The 20,000-nt window shown below is 44.4% G+C and overlaps 1 protein-coding gene across 1 annotated transcript in view; it reads left to right on the forward strand.

Moving 5' to 3' along the window:
* The window catches only part of LOC134071753 (thyrotropin-releasing hormone-degrading ectoenzyme-like), a 148,141-nt gene that overhangs the window by 72,785 nt on the left and 55,356 nt on the right, over positions 1-20,000 (forward strand). Inside the window, exons 5-6 of the mRNA XM_062528591.1 lie at positions 6,900-7,013; positions 17,308-17,445. Of these exons, the coding sequence (XP_062384575.1) occupies positions 6,900-7,013; positions 17,308-17,445 (252 nt within the window). The remainder of the gene's footprint in view (positions 1-6,899; positions 7,014-17,307; positions 17,446-20,000) is intronic.

Here is a 20,000-nt window from a genome sequence, read left to right on the forward strand (position 1 = left end):
TATTTTATTTAATCAGCCTGATAAACATGTACGCCTTTATGAGGGCACAAGGCATTAGCACAGAGTCTTAATTATTCACCCTGCTTATATACGCGCACTCACGCTCAAACACACACACACACACACACACACACACACGCACGCACCCCCCCCACCCAACACACACACATACACACACACTGACACACACACTCACACACACACACTTGCATGCACACACACACACACACACACACACACACACACACATAGGAAGCCAGCCATCAGTACAAGGAGGCCTGGGCACATGAAAGCCTCCCTCTCTCCAGGAGTCGACAGGCAAATTAGTCAGACGGGGGGAATAACACGAGATGGCACTTAATGCGATGATGGGATAGTCAGGCTCGCCCGCTCGCTCACTGGCACCGATTCCCCCATCCCCGTCACTGTAGCCGACGGATATTAGTCTTCACACTCGTTCCCGTTTCCACCACCGGCTAACATTTGGGTCGTTAGCTCCTTCTCCCCCACTGCCACTCGCCCACACCCACAACCCCCCCCAAGGCCCTTGGGTGCCACGGCTGTTTACGTTTTTGACGTCGTTCTATTTATCTAACAGCTTTTTTTTTTACTTGGTGCTGCACTCGTTTCTGCCCTGTTTACGTGTATGGAGGATGGTTGGCAGAGTAGTACAGCAGTCACCGTTCATGTGGATCAAAGTAGAAGGAGATTAGACCGTAGATGGCATTCAGAACCGTGCTGAGGCTTAAACACTGAACTGACCCACTGGCCACCACTCCACCTTGTCTATACACGAGGGATGTTCCGCTATATCTCTACTGTACCATACACCAGTGGTTACACCTACATTATTTATGTTACAGGGAGCATGTCCATGCATACTGAATGTATAGGTGTAACTGGACTTGTTTATGACCCAGTTAAAAATGCAGTGAATTATTTATGTTCGAAGTCAAGACCTAATGACCAACTGACTTCTCAGCAATTGATAGTTAATCTTCAGAGTTAATAGAATGATAATGATTTATTCAGCAGAGGAGATCAAAGACTGCTTGCTCTGAAAAGTGCTGGTGTTCACCTGTACAGCACTTTGTAACTTTGTTTTTAAATGTGTTAGTTAAAAAAAGATTATTGTGATAATATTATTATATCATGATTATATAATGTATGAGTGAACATACAGTACAGTACAGTATCTTACTTTCATTCGTAGTCAGTGGTTTTTGCAAAGGTTTTGCAAGTCCTCCTAATAGAAAATGACATTTCTCATTGTTCATTGACATTCCCATCACTTGAGCACAAGGAATTTTAATACTTATAAATGCTCATTTATGAGTACATGACAATAAACTTTGAACTTTGAACTTTAGTATAGCTGACATTGTTTTGCTGGGAGAATGAGACCATAGGGGACTTACCACTTAGTTCCACTCCGAGTTAACAGAGGATTTGTCGTTGTACCAACTACTTGAAACATGCCCCAGGAAAGTCAAGTAAACAATCAAAAGTAAACAAGCAGCATTTACCACTGCTCTGTGTACCTCTGGACACTCCAAACAAAGGCTTCTCGCCGCTGTGTGGTCCTCAGGGAAACCGACGAGACACAGCAAGCGCGGAAATGAGTCACCGAAACACGATAGAAAAGTTAAAGTGAAAATATCAGCATTTCAATTGAGAGATAAAGAAACGGCAAGAAGAGATAGCGTGTGTGTGTATGTGTGTGTGTGGGTGGCCATCTGTTTGCCCTTCAGACTTGGAGAAATCACAGATGGACACGATAAATTCAATTTTAACACATCACTCAGAAGCAGAGAAAATGCTTTTTTTTCAATAACTCAAGTCGCTGTGAAAGTCTGGGATTGAGATGTGAGGGAGTTTGAAAAGGCTCTCAAAACTGCTTTGAGTGACAGGTAGCTCTCCATGGTAACCTCGTGTTAGACTAACAGTTACAACCCTGTTATGAGTTCAGAGGAATGTGAGAAGAAGAGATAATCGACCAATTCATTTGGGTGAGGGGGGTTGAGGAGCTGAGGTGGGGGGTTGTAGTGAGTGACTCTAAGTGCTCTATCCAGAGAGTCTGAGATTCTCATACTTGAGAATTAATTCATGATGCACACTTGCACAACTCCGATTGCTGTCATTTTCATAAAATGCTTATGCACGTAGCTGAAAATAAGCATCGTCTGTACTGTACATTTTACCGTAATTAGCTGCTGGCATGACACAGATAAAAAAGACTGTTTTGATTACATGGCAGTAGTGCCATTGCTGCAGTGTCTGAGAATTTTTGTCCTATTTTATTTGCCATAGAGAGGCACACACAACGTGTGTGCGCGTGTGTGTGTGCGTGAGTGTGTGCACGCGTGTGAGTGTGTGTGTGTGTGTGTTTGTGTGTGTGTGTGTGTGTGTGTGTGTGTGTGTCTGTGTCTGTGTGTCTGTTTGTGTATGTGTGTGCATGTCCGTGTGTGTGCAAGTGTGTGAAATTTCCAAAGGCTCATTTGACATATTGATTGGCTCATCCAGGGCGAATGCATTAGATCACTTCTCATCTAACACTTATTTGGTGATATATTAAAAGTCCTGTCTGCGCTCCAATAAGTCTGGGCAGAGGCAAAGTGCCTCTGTGGTAATAAATCACATTTGTACAACGTAACAGGCCTGGGCCTGCTGCAGGGAATTGATTACGAGGGGCTGAAAGCCATTCTACCATGACTCATATTTGAGGAACCACTCAGGGATTGGGACCCCCTCAAAAGCCTCCATCTAAGGCAGTGGTGGAGACCAGGGTGGTCGACTTTCTAGTGAGCTGCTGAATGGGATATTCAGGCGAAATTGGGCAAAATTGTCCACACTCGGGCGGGTAGTTGAGGGTATCACATTTTTTTGGGATTTCCATTTCTGACATGTTCCTCTCTCTCACTCTCTCTCTCTCTCTCTCTCTCCCATTTCTCTTTCTTTCTTTCTCTCACTCTCTCTCTCTCTCGCACTCACACACACTTTCTCTCTCTCACACACACACACACACACACACACACACACACAGACAAACAGACGTAAATATTTTGGTCATAACAAACATCAGTGCTAAATGTGATATTGACCTCACCTGGGAGGCTGCTCAATTTGAAAGGCTGCAAACTTGTTTGGAAACTCTTGGAAGAAATCGGTTTGCAGATTTCTTGTCACAGATGCGTATCTCGGCAGTCATCTCTTTCTAATGCAAATCGGAGGTGTCTGCTGCTGAAATTATAATGTAAATCTCAATCTGAAAAAAAAAATATGTCTCAGAAGGCCATTCAATTGCCTTTATCCACCATATAATTGTGTAATAGACTCAACTCAAGGTATCTCAAGGTATCTTGAGACGCCACAACAACTCTGGGAGGTGTGTCCATGGCCTTGGCACTTCTACCAGGGTAATGGGCATGTGCCAGCTGGCTGGCATTATTATGGCATGCTGCTGTTGACTTCATCACATGGCCCCCGCATAGGCAGGGGTCAGGGACAGCAGCTAAAGGTGAGCTACAGTCGATCATGTGTGCAGCAGCTCCTCAGGTTGAGGTAATGAGCTCAGCCAACACACACACACACACACACACACACACACACACACACACACACACATACACACCTACACAGGGCCTGGGGATATTATTTATGACCTGGCCTTGCGTTGTTTTGCTTTCCGTTCCCTTTGTTTTCCCTTGGTCCTTGACCTCTCGTCCAAAGCAGGGTCACATCTGCCACCACCACCATCAGCATCCCCATCACTGTCTGGATGCAGCCTCAGACGTGTTGCTTAGCGACATGCCATTTTTTTTCGTTTGCTTTCCCTCCATTTATTTTCAGGTGGTGTGGTGTGCAGACATGATGTGTGTGAGAGAGAGAGAACCGAACAGTAGTGACAGAGAAAGGGTTCCAACTTAAAAGCGACTGCACATCAATGCAATGCTATGATCGCACTCCTCCACCAAAGTTTGAATACCTAATGTCCCTAGTTTTTCCATTACCGTAATGTCCCGGCTATTAGCCGAGGTTTATAGATTGATTTCGCAAAAAAGTCTTCAGCTATGAGGTTACAGTAATACACGGGGGCAGACTATACATGGGAGTGCATTTATTTTCCTCATTCTTCTTTATGATTTAAGCATGATCTGATTCTGAGTCACTGGGACCATGGGGAACTGCGATTAATACATGAGTGCAGTTAATGCACGGTGTTATTCTTCCAATTTGCTATAAAACATCGTCCTGCGGTTCATACACAATGAAGCTAATGCACAGGAAATGATTGTTCTGCCTCACACGCCAACACTGAACTCTTGCACGCCGCTCTGCCAATTGCTGTGCTGTGTCGATTTGGCATTATTTCCTTTTGTTTTCTGTTTTTCATCTGCAAAAGGGACATAGTAGGCTCCCGGGGCTCATACGATAGAGCAGGGAGATACCATCAGTGAGGCCATTGGGTTTGATCTCTAGGTAGCACACATGCTCTTGATGTGCAGATCTGCGTGACACACACACACAGTTTCTGTCAAGAGAGTAAATGTGAAGGCCTTGAAGTGCAGCTCCTCAGAAAGGCCCAGGCTATTCTCATCTGTATGTGAATGCACTCCCCTCTGTCTCTCGCAGACTAGATCTTTTTTTTCTCTATCTCTCTCTCCTATAGCACTCTCTCCTCATGAACAGTTCCTATTCCTAAAATGACTTCAGAGTTGTCAGAGGTGTAATTGTTAAAGTCTATAATTGGGCGAGATCTGTGGACTTCCGACAACGTTCATTAGCATTCTGAGAGCGTTGGCCTCGTGAGTCAGCAGAGCTGGCTGTCAGATATCCAGACAGATCCTACTTGATGGCTTTACACGACACTGCGTCAAAACTCATCAGCTGTCAAGAAAACAGCAACAGAAACCCATCAAGGGTGAGACAGTTTTACTATGTCAGACACAAAAAGTAAAAATATAGGAAGGAAAAGAGAGAGAGAGAGAGAGAGAGAGAGAGAGAGAGAGAATGAAAGAAAGAAAAAAGAGAGAAAGAAAAAAGAAGGAAAGAAAGATAAGTGAAGAAAATGAATCCTTGCAAGTTGTTATTCTGGCTGATTAGATGTGCATAATTCTAAATGTGTCTGAAGGACCACAGTGAGGAGCGAGAGCATGGCGAGGCTTTGAAGTGACAAAGTGCTAGTCAGCTGGGGCATAATTACCGGCTTCTCTCCGCCGCTGTTGAAAGAGCCATCAAATGGCTCTGGCCATTGTGGTCCAGGTGATGAAAGTGAAGGTTGGGGAGGGGCGTGGGGGGCGGGGGGCGGGGGCGGGGAGGTGCGTGGGGTGGGTTGGGGTGGGGTGAGGGAATTGGCGTTTGGCTGATTTTTACCCCATTAATTTTTCACATCAGAATGTGGGGCAGGGCTGGTGGAGGCAGCAACCAGCGAAAGCGGCGGGCGGCATCAAAGGCTTTGTGCTGCAGCCTTTGTTCCCTCGTAGAGGTCAATAGCAACGATGGTTGAAATCAGACTGGCCCAGTTTTACACATAGGACAGCCTGCAGCACAAACACAGGTTCGAACAAGGAATCTATGCTATGCATAAATGAGGAACCTTAAGTGACCAGCGAACAACGTGTATTGTAAATTAATTGGTGAGGACTTAGAGGCATGGTATGAGTATCGCATTATCGAATGCAGCAGAGGATGGCTGCAAAGTGCCAATGACTTTTGATTGTGAAATATTTTGTTTGTCGTCTGGCTATCACTATACCAAGCTCAGTCTTTTAAGATTGAACATTAGTATATGGGGAGTCTGCGCTTTATTTCTACTGCACGAGAGGCGTGCTCTCTCGGAGGAGGGGCGGGACTGTCAAGCTATTTGGCATGATTCAATGACTCAGAACGCTTGGACAATCCTTCAACCAATCCGACCAATGATCGGTGCATCTTTTGGATAAGCTAGTTTGTGATTGGAGCCAAAGGTTCTGGCAGGGAACAGAGGAGATAGATAGATCTGGCTGGAAGCAGAGGAGGCTTCCAGCCTGAGCTGCATGCCTGGCGAAATCCAAATTCGCCGGCAGGTCAGGCAGGGTTCACCCATCCTGTATTGTTTGGATAGTAACGTCTATTTAGCAGGCAATTTTAAAAGTCGAAGCCAAGAGAATGTTCCGTGAGCTGCGCTCGGTGTGTTTGCCTTCAGGGTGATTGGAGTTTGAGGTGGCAGGAAGTTTCCCTACTCCCTCTCAAAGATGGGACACTGGGACTCAGAGGCGCCTTCTATTTTTTTTATTAAAGATGTCCCATTTTCTTTGCTTCAGCCAGAGAGCGCTTGTTTGGTGTTGTTTTGTTTGTTTGTTTGGTTATTGTTTGTTTCCCTGATTGTGAAGTGCACAAAAGCTGCCCCCCCCCCTCCATTCTTCTCCTACTCCAAACCCTCCTCCACCCTCATTCGTCCGCTCCTTTCTTCACCGACGGTGGAGCTTGGCAGCTTTGCTCCTTTGCGAGGCTGCGTAAAAAATGTGGAAAATGAATCCTGTTTGCGTGACTGGGCTGTATTGACTGTTTGAACCTCTATTAATCACAGTTTCCCTGAGATACGGCAGAACGCCGGCAGAAAGTTTTCCTAGTCTATTGTGTTGGGGCAAAAAAAAGAAGAAAAAAAAACTTTCAGTCTCCACAGGGCTGGGGTGCACTTTGTAACAGCTCCCCGAAGGCTGAAGTTCACCTAATTAATTGCGCAGAACAAAAAGACCTTTCAACTCCTGTCTTGACATTTACACTTCAAGGTTTACCGTCTAGGAACACTGCTGCTGCTCTTTTGTGATATCAATGCAAACACATGGCGGAAAAAAAAAGGTGTTGGTGGGTTGTCCTTTGATCTGGATTAATCCGGAATGTTCCTTTTTGTCTTGCAGTGGTTCGGGGACCTGGTCACACCGGTGTGGTGGGAGGATGTGTGGCTGAAGGAAGGCTTTGCTCACTTCTTCGAGTACCTCGGAACCGACTTCCTCTTCCCCAAGTGGAACATGGTGAGAACAAGCTTGAGATCTAACCTCATTCATTGTCATGCAGAACATTCACAGTGAGTGGATTAGTACTGTTACTAATACATCGTAATAGCAAATGTAATTGTAATAACAAAATAGATTTGTGAACTGTATCCTCATAGCAAAGAAAAGTGTATCCAAGTTCATGCATTTGTTATTACATCAAGCTAAGCAGAGATTCACTAGTCACTAGCTGTCATGGATTCTCACTTTACTGTGAAAATGAGCTCCACTTCCAGATTCGGTTCACACACACTACACATATCTCCTTGATGTTGCTCACATATAATATGTCACAATGTGTTTAGTTGGGGGATGGAGTTTCTCATTCAGTGGGGGTTACTGATGTGACACAGAAGGAGCTTATGCTGGTGACATAATGGGTTCAGTTATTTGCATATTCCCCTCATATCTTCAGATATACACAGGCGTGGTGTTAAATTGCTTGTGCTATAGGCAAGGGATACCCCATAACAGCCAATCGACCGCCAAGCCTTTTTATCATCAGAGTGTTGGTATTATGACATTAAGGATCATAACTTGGATTGTGTATTTAAGAAGCCAATATTTACTTACTGGACTGTTAGCTATGGTGATTCCAACAGCAGTGTCCACAAATCACTACAGTCTTTGTCACATCATTTTGTCAGTCCCCTTGGAACACGAATGCAACTTATCATCCTTGTTCCATCAAACAACATGAATACCATAGCCAAACCAGCAGGATGTGTTCTTATGTGGGCCAATTAAAGTGAGAGACTACTTTATCATCCTAGTGGTCACCTCTGCATAGCCCAAAGCATGTCCTACAGCTGCATATAGGGCAATTTATCTGGCTCCACTTCACAGTTATAGGCTTTATAAGCACTGATCTACAACATCATCTCTCCAAGATCGTCTCCAAGGACGCTGTGTAGAATGTAAATAAAAACAGAATGTGATAATCTGCAAATCATGTGCACCTATATTTAGTTGCAAAAAGAACATAGATCAAATATTGAACATAACAGACTGTACTGTTTTATGAAAACTGTTGGCTCATTTTGAATATGATGCCAGGAACACATCTTATAAAAACTTGGGACGGTGTCAACAAAACGTGAATAGTGAAGTGGGAAAAATGTCCGGTGGTTAGATCAATCATTTCTTTCTGGAAATCATGGAATCTGCATCCTCTGAGCTAAATTGGAGTGCTACGTTCCAACTTGTCATTAATGCATAGTTAAAAAGCCAGCATCTATGATGGTATAGGGGTATATTAGTATGTAAGGCATAGACTGCTCGCAAATCTGAAGAGGCACAATGATGACCAATATGTTGCCATTCAAAGTGCTGGAAAACAGTTGCAAACTGTATTCTGCAAATTTTGCAATAGTATGACTCCATAGTGGAGTCCAGGGGCTGAAATGCTCAGTAGCACTGCCTTGAAGACACCATTGGGGGCATAAAACACCAATGAGTGCTCTGAAATTGCCTGTGTGGTAGACATACCTCTTACACAAGTTTTCAGAGACGTAGCAAAATTCAATTTTAGAAAATAGTAAAAATTCTCAGTTTCAACACCTGATATTTTGTCTTGCCGGTTATTCTTGCACCTAATGAGTTTACTTGATTTGCAGATGATGAGTTGTAGGATTAGGGATAGACGAGGTAATTACGAAAGGTAATTAGGCAATTACTGTTCTAAAATCACTATGGACTCAAGTGGCTTATTGCTTTTCTAAAACGGTTACTGCCTGGTAAGATTTCATGAAATAGAGGCACATCAACTAGAACTGTAACGATTTATTCATAGATAATCATTCTTCCACCAATAAATATATTTCTTCTGTCAGAATGGTTGCCAAGCAACTTTGTAACGCAGCAACCATAACCGTTTTTGCAGTGGCATCGAACACGACTCAGCCAATCATATACTGGAACTATCCGTTTTAGAAGAGTTTAGTAATGGTTCAGCAACAATTTCAAAGACTAAACAAACCTTCTGTAAATTGAGCACACTAAGGTGCTATCCTTTTTCTTTGGCAACTATATATACTGAGTATACTGTGAATTAAAGGCATTCCATGTCGTCTCTGGATGTCTCGCAACTAAACTTTTACTGACTGTCAGTTTTATTTTCTTGTGTTATGAGGACACAATTACAAATGCATTATTGTCATAACAAATAAATCCCTCAGGCAAATTTGGGAAACGGGCTGCAGTGTGACTGAAACAAGCCTCTAGTCCAGTAGCTGAACATCTCATGATAGCCATTGCCAATAGTGATATTATATAACCTGACAGAGAAATAAGAGGCTCGCTTTTAAAACAGTCCATGGCATGAATATGTGTAAGGCTTTCCAAACCATAGCATTGCCATGACAACCACTATGTAAGGAACGCAAGAGTATTTGAGTATGTAAATGATGCACTGTAATTTTTTCACAGCACACTTCAAGTAAGTTAATGTCACCATGAAATATGACAGTTTAAGGCTCTCTTCCGTTGAGCTTTAGATAATACTGTTATGTAATAGTACTACTGCTCAAACACAAGTCAGTGCTACCTTGTTGCAAAGCTTCATTTCATCCTAGAATTACTTGTTTTCTATGTTCACGTTGAACAAATAAATCATTCAAATGTCACCAACACTGTTACTACATTTGCCTTTTTTTGTTTTTAAATGATATGCTGGCAAATCATTCCACATTGGTGGCAGAGAGAGGCCTAACAGCTTCATGCATATCCAAACCGGATCATTTCAAAAATGCACGGCAGAACTCTTGCTGGACAAAAGATGACCTCTCTGCCCGGACCGAAGGACTTTGGGCAAACCAGCGGGTGCATAGAAGTGTAGTTCTGCTCTTTGATAAATTACACATTGCAAACTCCCCTTAGCGCTGTCCACTCGGTTGCCAAATAGTGTGTTGGTTATGTTGAGAACAGCCGTGCATGCAATCAAATGAGGACAAATAGCCTCTGCCACTAAGCGTGCTTTATGTGCGCATGAAGTGGTTGCTATTGATTATCATTAGGCTGCTGTGGAAAAGACAGCAATAGAGGGCCTATCTGCATGAGTGGCCTTTAATATCCTCCCCGCTAAGGAGCAAGACGGACTTGCTGCCTAACACTCGAAAGTGAATAAGTAGGTTTCATCAGCATGACAAAACAAGTTTTTTTTTTGTTTTGTTTTTGTTTTTTTGTTTGTTTGTTTGTTTCCAGACTCGGGGCGTAATTTGTAATTTAGGAGTCGTGATACTCTGCTCGCAGGTAAACAATGGGGACGTGGAGATGATAATTAGTTGCGGGGCCTCTCAAGGACGTCATGGCAAAGTCACGACTCTGACCCCATTCATCCTAGGAAGCTCAACGCAGGCTGGCATATCTGAGTCGTGTTCGCTGATGAATGGCACAGCTTTTCTCTATTACTCAACCCCCCCCCATATACACACACACACACACACACACACACACACACAACACACAACACACACACACACACACACACACACACACACACACACACACACACACACACACACACACACACAAACAAATCAACATCACGTGCACACACATGCACACACACACAAATCAACATAACATGCAGAGAGCACAGCACAGCACCGCACCGCACCGCACCGCACCGCACAACACCACACCACACCACACAACACAACGCCACGCCACGCCACGCCACGCCACGCCACGCCACGCCACGCCACACACCACACCACGCCACGCCACGCCACACCACACCACACCACACCACACCACACCACACCACACCACACCACACCACACCACACCACACCACACAACACAACACAGCAATCACATGCACCATCTTATTTCACTAGAATTCTTATTTCACCAGAATTTCTGGCCTTATTATCACAATTTTCTTGGTAATTTTCAAAAATCTAAATTCTTCAAGTCTGCCGATCATCACTATTAGTTTTGGGACTAACATACACTATATGTCTGTGTTTAGCTTACAGTAAAAAGTGTCATATTTCCTCAAACTCCGTCCGGGGCTGTGTTTGAAGAGTGACTGGTATCTACTGTATGCCGTGAGGAGCCTTGGCTATGCTGCAGCAGCCAAGCGAGTGAGCACGTGTACCCAGGAGGCCATTTCAGAGAGTGATGCGTCTGTCAGATCTGACGGCCTGTGGACTGACACACTCGAGTGCCCAGCCCCCCCCCCCCCCCCCCGATAAGAGATTATCAGCCATTCCCCCCGCACATCTGTGAGCATGATGACATGTGTGGAGGAGGTGGTGGTGAGGGGTTGGAGTGGAGCAAGGAGGAGGAGGGGAGGAGGAGGGTGGTGGTGGTGGCGCTGTGGAGATGGAGGGTGTGTGTGTGTGTGTGTGTGTGTGTGTGTGTGTGTGTGTGTGTGTGTGTGTGTGTGTGTGTGTGTGTGTGTGTGTGTGTGTGTGTGTGTGTGTGTGTGAGGAGTTCACCTGGCCTCCGTGTCTTTGTCAGAAGGATTAATGGAAGCGAGGCACCGCAGGGCCTGCCACTGGCTTCATCTCCTGAGAACATCTGCAGCGCCGCGTTTATTTCTTTATTTCTCCGCGCGCGCGTCGCTCTTCGTCGGCCTGCTTCCTCACCCCTCTCTTATTTGTTGCATCTGCCGCACGAGCCAGCGAGCATCTTCAAAGCACCTCGAGGAGATCCGCAGCCCCCCCCCCTCCCCCAACATACACACACACACACACACACACACACACACACACACACACCCCACCTTCACCAGCCCCCACTCAGAGACTAGAGAGGGGAGGCAGGTGCAGAGTAGCTGCCCTCTCACTGTCCCTTTAGGTCAGTGGCTGATTCATTTTTTCTGACCCCAAAACTGCTTCCCTGACTCCCCAACCCCTCCCACCTCTCTCCTCCTCCCACCCCCCCCAGTGGAAGGCTGTGGCTTGCCGCAGTTGGAGTTGTCAATATCGGGGCGGGTAAGTGAAATATCATTGGGAATAAACACCCTGTTGAGAGCGCATATGGTCCAGATGGAGGCCCTTCTAATGGCACTAATTTTACGGCGCGGTTACGTGACTTACATGACATCCGCTCAGTCTCACCAGCTGCTGCCACAGAACCCTCTCCTCCACCCCCCTCTCCACCCTACACCCCCCACCCCCACCACCACCATCTTTCTCCCGGCATGTTCCTCTCCCCTGTTGCATCACTTCCTCTGTTCCTGAGCTTGTCATGCGAGCCAGCTCATGAGGTAACACATAGCGAACAAGAACGGCAGGGGCTCGTGATTATCCAGGCCATTAAACGATCTTATCAACTCTTTACAATTAAGACATTAATGTTGTCCTCCTGTTGTGAAGTGCTTGTTTTCATGAGCACATGCATTTAGGTTAATATGCATGCATAATTATAGTATTCATTTGACAATCCATTTAAAGTGTGTGCACTTTTATGTTTTGCTATGTAGTCATGAATTTCATCATGTTTCTATAAATTAATCAAATGTATCATTTGAAATAAAGGAATTACTCAAAGCTGATTGAACCTTTACAATAGTGATTAGTGCCGTGTAATAGACATTACATTACACTTACACTTTAATTGCACTTATATTGCACTTACATATCTTGACCCCAGCCCTGATCATACGATATGTAAGTTCATGGGTCAGTGGTGATCTCAACATTCTCACCATCTGCCATTCTGGAGATCACTGCAAAATCATCAGTTTACTATTTAGACCTTAGGCATGCGATAGAGTAAAAAAAGAAAACGAAGCAAAAAGCCATTTGAGCATTTTCAGAAGATGACAACTTGCCAAAATTAGAGTTTTCAGGCCTCAAAACAATGGAACAATGTATTCACAAGGGAATACACACACAAGAGTGTCATATCACAGGAGGGAGGGCAATATGCTCCAGCTCAATTAGTTCCCACATACAGTACGATTGGATTGGACTGTGGAAGTAAGGCTTGACATGAGGACTTATAGTGTATGTGGAAGAGCGATAAGAAGTCATTTACACATTTTCCCTCGTGCTTTTCTTTGGCTCACGAGTGGTTCATCTGGTTGAGCACAAAAGATTTCCGTCTGCACAGCAATTTGGTTCAGACCTGGTGTCAATCCTGCTCTGTGCAAATAGCCACTTTAAGAGCTTTAGCCTGACATTTCCCCCCCTTTTACTAAACCTTTATATTAATCACCACTTGTGGCTTAAATAGCAGTTACTGTATGTTGAAGCGGTCTCTTAGTGTTATCTTAACCAGAGAGGGTTAAAGCGGAGCGAGAGGCGCAAACGTTCGATCATTTCCGCGTTCTGTCTTCGCAAGGGGGAGGGGGGCTAAATCCCCCTTTAAGCAGACCTGTTAACATTCGAACTGAACTGCTTGCCAATCTGATCTGACAGAGATCGATATCCCACTATGACGTCTTTGTGACACGCCTCAGACCGGAACTGTTCGAATTTTGCTTCCATAGAGATGCATTACGTTGCTCTATCTTGTCAATAATTAAATAGCCACTTTAAGAGCTTTAGCCTGACATTCCCCCCCCCCCCCCTTTACTAAACCTTTATATTAATCAGCACTTGTGGCTTCAATAGCAGTTACAGTATGTTGAAGCGGTCTCTTAGTGTTATCTTAACTGTGTAGGAGCGTAGCCTCCCCAAGGATGATGTGCATGTTAGAGACGAGGAGAGACACACAAAAGCAGAAAGGCCTTTCTCTTCTTTTCATTTATTATTTAACAAAAGAGAAATATTGTGTGTGTGTGTGTGTGTGTGTGCGTGTGTGTGTGTGGTTAAGGGGGGAGTCATATCATTTTGGGTGACTCTCATCCAACATAAACTGTTACATTAAGGGTGTTTATATGCACAAATTTTATTTGTGTGTGTGTGTGTGTGTGTGTGTGTGTGTGTGTGTGTGTGTGTGTGTGCGCATGCCAATGTACTGTGTCCTGTGTGTGGCAGATACACACATGCAGTATCCCTAGGTTTGTGTCTGGACTTTCATGTGAATTTGTGTCTGTGAGGCCACTCTCTGCAAACCTTTGTAATCATTTAACTTGAGAGGCACAGACAGACAGGCAGACAGATAAAAGATGGCGAGACAAAAACAAACAGCGGAAATTATTTTTTTATCGCTTTCCCCACAGACAAGACAAGCAGAGCGATAGAGGGACAAAGGGAGATAGAGAGAGAGATAGAGAGAGAGAAGGAGAAAGAGCGCTTCCTGGCAGGTGTGTATCATTTTCGCAAGATGAAATGCTCAGACGACGGCGTTAGAGCGGCCCAAATTGGAGTGCGCAAATGAAGGATAGCTGCTCCTGGAACCTATGGCGTGCGCCGCAGCTGCGGTCCGGCCTGATGGCGCACTAACGCGCCGCATCAGACACGCGAGCACACACACACACACACTCACACACACACACACACACACACACACACACACACACACACTGACTGATGCAGACGCTCCGCTCGTCTGCCAGCTGCTAGCATCGACTAATCAGAGGGAGCGATCAGTCGTCCTTAAAGACACATCCGGACGAGACGATAACTAGGCTTCAAGACAAACGACAGCAGCCATCGATCGCCGTGACTGAGTTTCCAGTTTGGCTGCTGCGGAGTAGCCGTGCTGTTTAACTGGTGCAAAACCAGCCTTGTTTTGTAGGGCAGGTGTTTTTTAGAGGAAGATGTTTTGTAAGTAGACCAAGATGTTTAAAGATAACAAACAAATTAACCTACCTTATGTCTCCTGTTACATGGACAATAGCTGGAGAATATCTGGCTATCAGTGGACAAAAGTGAAATAGCAGTGCTGTGTCCATTTCTTTTCATCAAGTTTAAAGCTCTACTTTAAATACTTTTATATTGAACATTCAGTATGTCAAAGTACATCATCGTCAGAATGAACATTTTTAACCTGCGTTGTGTTCTGAATGCACAGCTTAATCCTATACCAGCTCAGGCTTGAAACGGCAGGCTAAAATTCATGGGTCCTCACATCTGGTTAAAACATGGGTAGTAAGTATCACCTGTATATTGGGGGTAAGGTTTACACCCTTTCTGCAGAGTTAATTCCCGCCCGCTACTTTTACACATACATCTAGACAGAACCAGTCTGTTCTTTGTCTCCCCACCCCCTCTCCATACCTGACTTAATGCATCAGTAACACTCCTGATTACCTGAGCACATTTGATTTAGCTAATCAAAAGCGTTTTAATTACTGATTTCTGATTACGGATTTCAATCAGGTGTGCCGGGAGCAGGCAGAGACAGATATACAGGGCAGGGAGGTGTTGTGGGGGGTTGGGGGCGGTGGGGGGAAGGAACAGAATGTAGAACCCCCCGGTGCGTGTCGGCAAATATGTGGTTAGACTATTGCAAACTGAAGGTTCTGTTTGGTGATGTACAGCGTCCTCCACATTGGCTGGAAACCCTGGTATAGATGAGTAAGCTATACCTGTAATGTAAATCAACATTTTCCCCAATGAAAACAATACAAAAAAACAGTGGAAGCAAATTTACAACGAGAACAAAAAATCAGAAAGGAATATATATTTCTAACAAAAAAATTGACTCTGGCTATCAATATGAATGGCAGTTAAGCTTGACGGAAACTATTTTCAGTTGCATACGAACATTATTTGGATGCGGTTTCTGTGCTCACACCATATGTTAGACAGCTCACACTGCCTGCAAGACAAACCACAAACATGTCTGACACACTAGGAATCCACTCGGATCGGACGGGAGCTGAAACATTAATTGTGACGTCCTTTAATTGGACATTGTGAGCCTGCTCAAGCTAGACTTGGGGCTCAAATCGCATCACAACCACACAGTGTCTGCTTTGCATTAGATATGCAATAATCCCCAGGAGGCGCTGTGGTTTGCAATGATTTTAGAAGAGTTATGGGGCGCTCTTAGATACGACACAGGATGGAAGGATGTGGTAGAGCAGTTGAAATGTCCTGCCTGAGAAGCAGTTGACTCAGGGCTGACACCTGAGCTGAATGTTGCAAAGCCTTGTTGCTTTGGATTACAAATGGATCAAAGTGTCTGCTAAATTGCTCTCTACTTAATAAAGATGTTAGTACATATAGGCCTACCTGGCAAGGTTTCATATAATAAACACACAGTAACAATAAAATAGTGCGAGAGCTCATAATTTTCCACCAAGCAATATAGATCTTCAGCTGTACAGTATATAACAGAATGGTTGCCAAGCAACACAGTTTTAGTTTGGCTGATGTAATGCAGTCACAGGTGTTGAGCTGTAAAGCATTTTACAACGGCTTGGAATAGGATATAGCTAATCATAACTAAGACGCGGAACTATTCATTTGATAAAGTACATTTTAGACAGTACATTTCTGGCAAGACTTGAAAGAAGAATCTCACTCTTTAAAACATCACAACATCAAACAAAAATGCCGAGTGAAGCATACGTTCTTGAACACAAGACATCCCAGTTGTCTCACACCTCTGAATGTTTATGGACTTGCAGGTTTATTATACCATCAAAACACAGATGAATATTGTTCAAAATATGCCTAGCTATCCCTCCGAGGATTTCAGTAAATGTATATAATAGCTCATGTGTTTCAAAAGCACCTCACCTCTACAGAAGAAACAGTAACTTTGTCATCTTACACCTGGCATCTGCTGTTACACCTGTTAGCACAGTAGATTCACAGAAAGGCTGCTGACAAATGGTGCCTAATAGATTGGATTTGTTGCACTTCCAAAATCTTTGTCCGAGAAAGCGCAAAGGCTTGTTCGCTTGAGCGGGAGCCCAAAGAAAGCATCCTTTTGGAGGTGGTTCCCTGGGGAGATGGGAAGGAGAGGCACTCTCTTGCCTGAGTGAAGATGCCCTTGGCTGTCCAGGCCTCCTCGTCCAAAATAAACCGCAAACAGACGCCCCGTCCAGATGGAGACCCTTCACATTTCATCGCTCTCGCTGGGCTCACCCGAACTGAACCAGTACAAAGATTTGAGCATGCTTGTCTAGATTCTGACAATCTGGTTTTTCCTCCTCTGTCTTACTCACGAAAGCTGTTTCTTTCTTGTTACGCACACACACATACACATTTTTTTTATCCCATGGTAGAGAGTCAGCATATTCAATCTGTAGTGAACTTGTGATAACCTTGCCATGCCTAACTTAATTCAGTCAAAGTAGCAATAGAACTTGACTGGGTGAGGTGCTGTCAATAAAAAAGGTTTATATCTTCATTCATTCATTCATTACACTCTCTCCCCCTTCTCTCTCTCTCTCTCTCTCTCTCTTTCTGTCTACCAGGAGAAACAGCGTTTCCTGACAGATGTTCTCCATGAGGTGATGCTGTTGGATGGCTTGGCGAGCTCTCACCCTATCTCCCAGGAGGTGTTTGAGGCCACCGACATCGACAGGGTCTTCGATTGGATCGCCTACAAAAAGGCAAGCACCTTCTCCCACACACCTCCTCAAGACCCTCCCTTACACACTGGGCCCAAATGATCAACACAATCAGCATAATCCCATCCAGTCATCTCAGTTATGACACTGTGTAGCATCAAGTGTGTACGCATTGCATAGTACTTATAGTATATTTTGAGTGTGCTAATCTTACATGAGTAGTATAGATAGTGTAGTGCCTTCCAGTCAGTCACTTCGGATGCCTCAGGGGTTTTAATAAAGTATTAGTTGTATTCCAACGTCACTATAACAAAATAAATGGGTAAATAAACCTTCAAATAAACTCACAAATAAATGGACCAGATCGACAACTAGACTCACAAATAAAATGACGATTACATTGAAAACTAGAAAACTAGATTGAAAACCATGTGCCTGCTGGCGTCCATACGATTCTAATGACCCTTTCCAACTGTTCCGAACACTTTTTGGGTGCCTCTCATTTGGTCTTTTATGCTCCCTCCCTTCCTTCCTCGATCCTCGTCCTCACTGATCTAGATAAAGAATGATGGGGCGGCAACAATGGGATAGTCTATCCAGTTTTAGTTATAGATCAGTGGGAACGCCCCTCGAGGATCGAGCATAGAGGATCGAGGAGAGATGTTGAGAGGCATCCTACAGTGTGTCTATCTAATGTCTATCTTTTGTGCCACTAATTGGCACAGACAGGTGTGTAAGTTAACCCTTTCAGTGCAAAGGCCTTCCAAGATCACAGGGCATTGAGTTGCCAGCAGGGGTCATTAAATTAACTTAAATATACATGTTGTGAATGGCTCGTACAGATAGTATACATGAGTAGATCTCAATCTATTTTTATGTTGTTGGCCCGCTATAAAATCTTGACCTGTGTCATCTAAATATAACAATTCTACACAGCATGGTGAGTTCCAGGGTCCCTGTGCAGCAGTAGTAACCCTGAATCTGTCAGTGTACCCTTTCCATATACGTCTCTGACTCTCTATCTGACATTCTACATTCTATTCTGTAGCTGAAGTTAATTAAGAGTGTGAGTCAGTGCAGAGGCCTGAGTGCAGAAGCGATCGCACTGCCACCACCTTCTGACACGGCCGCTGAAGAGAATGGCGGAGCAGGTTTAGAGTATGGCTGAGGAGCGCAGAGAGGACCAGCACATTCACACCTTCAGCTCAGCGTGTGGTGCCGTCTCACAATCTCACACTCTCTTCTTCTCCTTCACACCCTCACACGCTTTCCTACACACTTACTTGCCCGGTCCTCGCATGGATGGGTGCATTTTTCAGGGGTGTGCCGTGAGTAAAAACTGCATTGGAAGACTTTCAGTGCAAAAAAACAAAAAACAAAAAAAAGCAACTCACATTCCTCTGAATTATCCCTGATTAATCAACTGCAGTTACTCCTGTTAAATAATTTCACTTTCACCGTCCCCCTGCCAGACGCATGAGAAAAATATCCCAATAATGTCATGTTTTTTTAATATGCTGAGAAACTCGCAAGAGAGAATCCAGCAGAAAGCAAGAGCAGTGTGTTTCTGGCCTCGAGGAAGTGGTGGCACAATAAGTAACTCCTTCCCAGGAAGGTCTGAAATCTTCTTAATTACCTCACATACAAGATAAACGGCATTATATAACCCCCAACGCAAGACGCCTTGTCACACAAAGCCAACACAGAACAGAGAGAAAAAAAAACGTAAAAGGGAAAAGAAAGAAATTAGCAACTCAAAGTCAGCTTTTTTTTTCACTTCGCTGGAGTTTTGACAGCGGTGTTTGTCATGTCGCCTCAGTCTGTTTATTCACTGTTGAAAATTGCAGTGTCATCGGCCACTCCTGACAGTCACAGATCGGTGGAGAGAGAGAGAGTAGAAAAGAGAGAGAGAGAAAGAGAGAGTAGAAGAGAGAGAGAGTGAGAGAGAGAGTAAAGAGAGAGAGAGTGAGAGAGAGAAAGAGTAGGGGAGAGAGAGAGAGAAAGAGAGAGAGAGAGCGAGAAAGAGATAGAGAAAGAGAGAGACATGAGGGCACAACCAGCTGGCAAAAACAGATGCTCCCCAGACACGCCGCCTCCCGTGCCTGCCCGCCCTCGCCACTTGCTCGGCCCTCTCCGTGCCCGGACAACACGAATAACAAATCTGCAGCCTCATCATAAAGCCATTTCCATGGCATCCTTTACCAGGCAAATGTCATCATTTAACAGTTACCATGGCATCCCTTACCAAGGAAATGTCATCACAGACCAGTTTCCATGGCATTCCTTACCAGATAATATCATCATAGAGCTGTTACCATGGCGTGCTTCACAATGAATTTTCATCATAGAGCAGTTTCCATGGTATATCCTTTACCAGTAAGGTCTGTAATGAGATATTCGATAACATCTGAGAGATTCGAACGAGTGGGATCGATATGAATAAGCAACGTAAATAGAAGGCCACCAACAGAAGGTAAACTGACATGAAGTATCAGAGGCTACATGATATGATGGCAGTGCTTTGAACTGGGTGCCGCAATTCTAAAGCCTTTCTAGCTAAATTATCATTATCCGTCTTACGTCTGGTCCAGAAAATA

The sequence above is a fragment of the Sardina pilchardus genome, chromosome 23 (genome assembly GCF_963854185.1).
Source record: "Sardina pilchardus chromosome 23, fSarPil1.1, whole genome shotgun sequence".
NCBI classification, from domain to species: Eukaryota; Metazoa; Chordata; class Actinopteri; order Clupeiformes; family Clupeidae; genus Sardina; species Sardina pilchardus.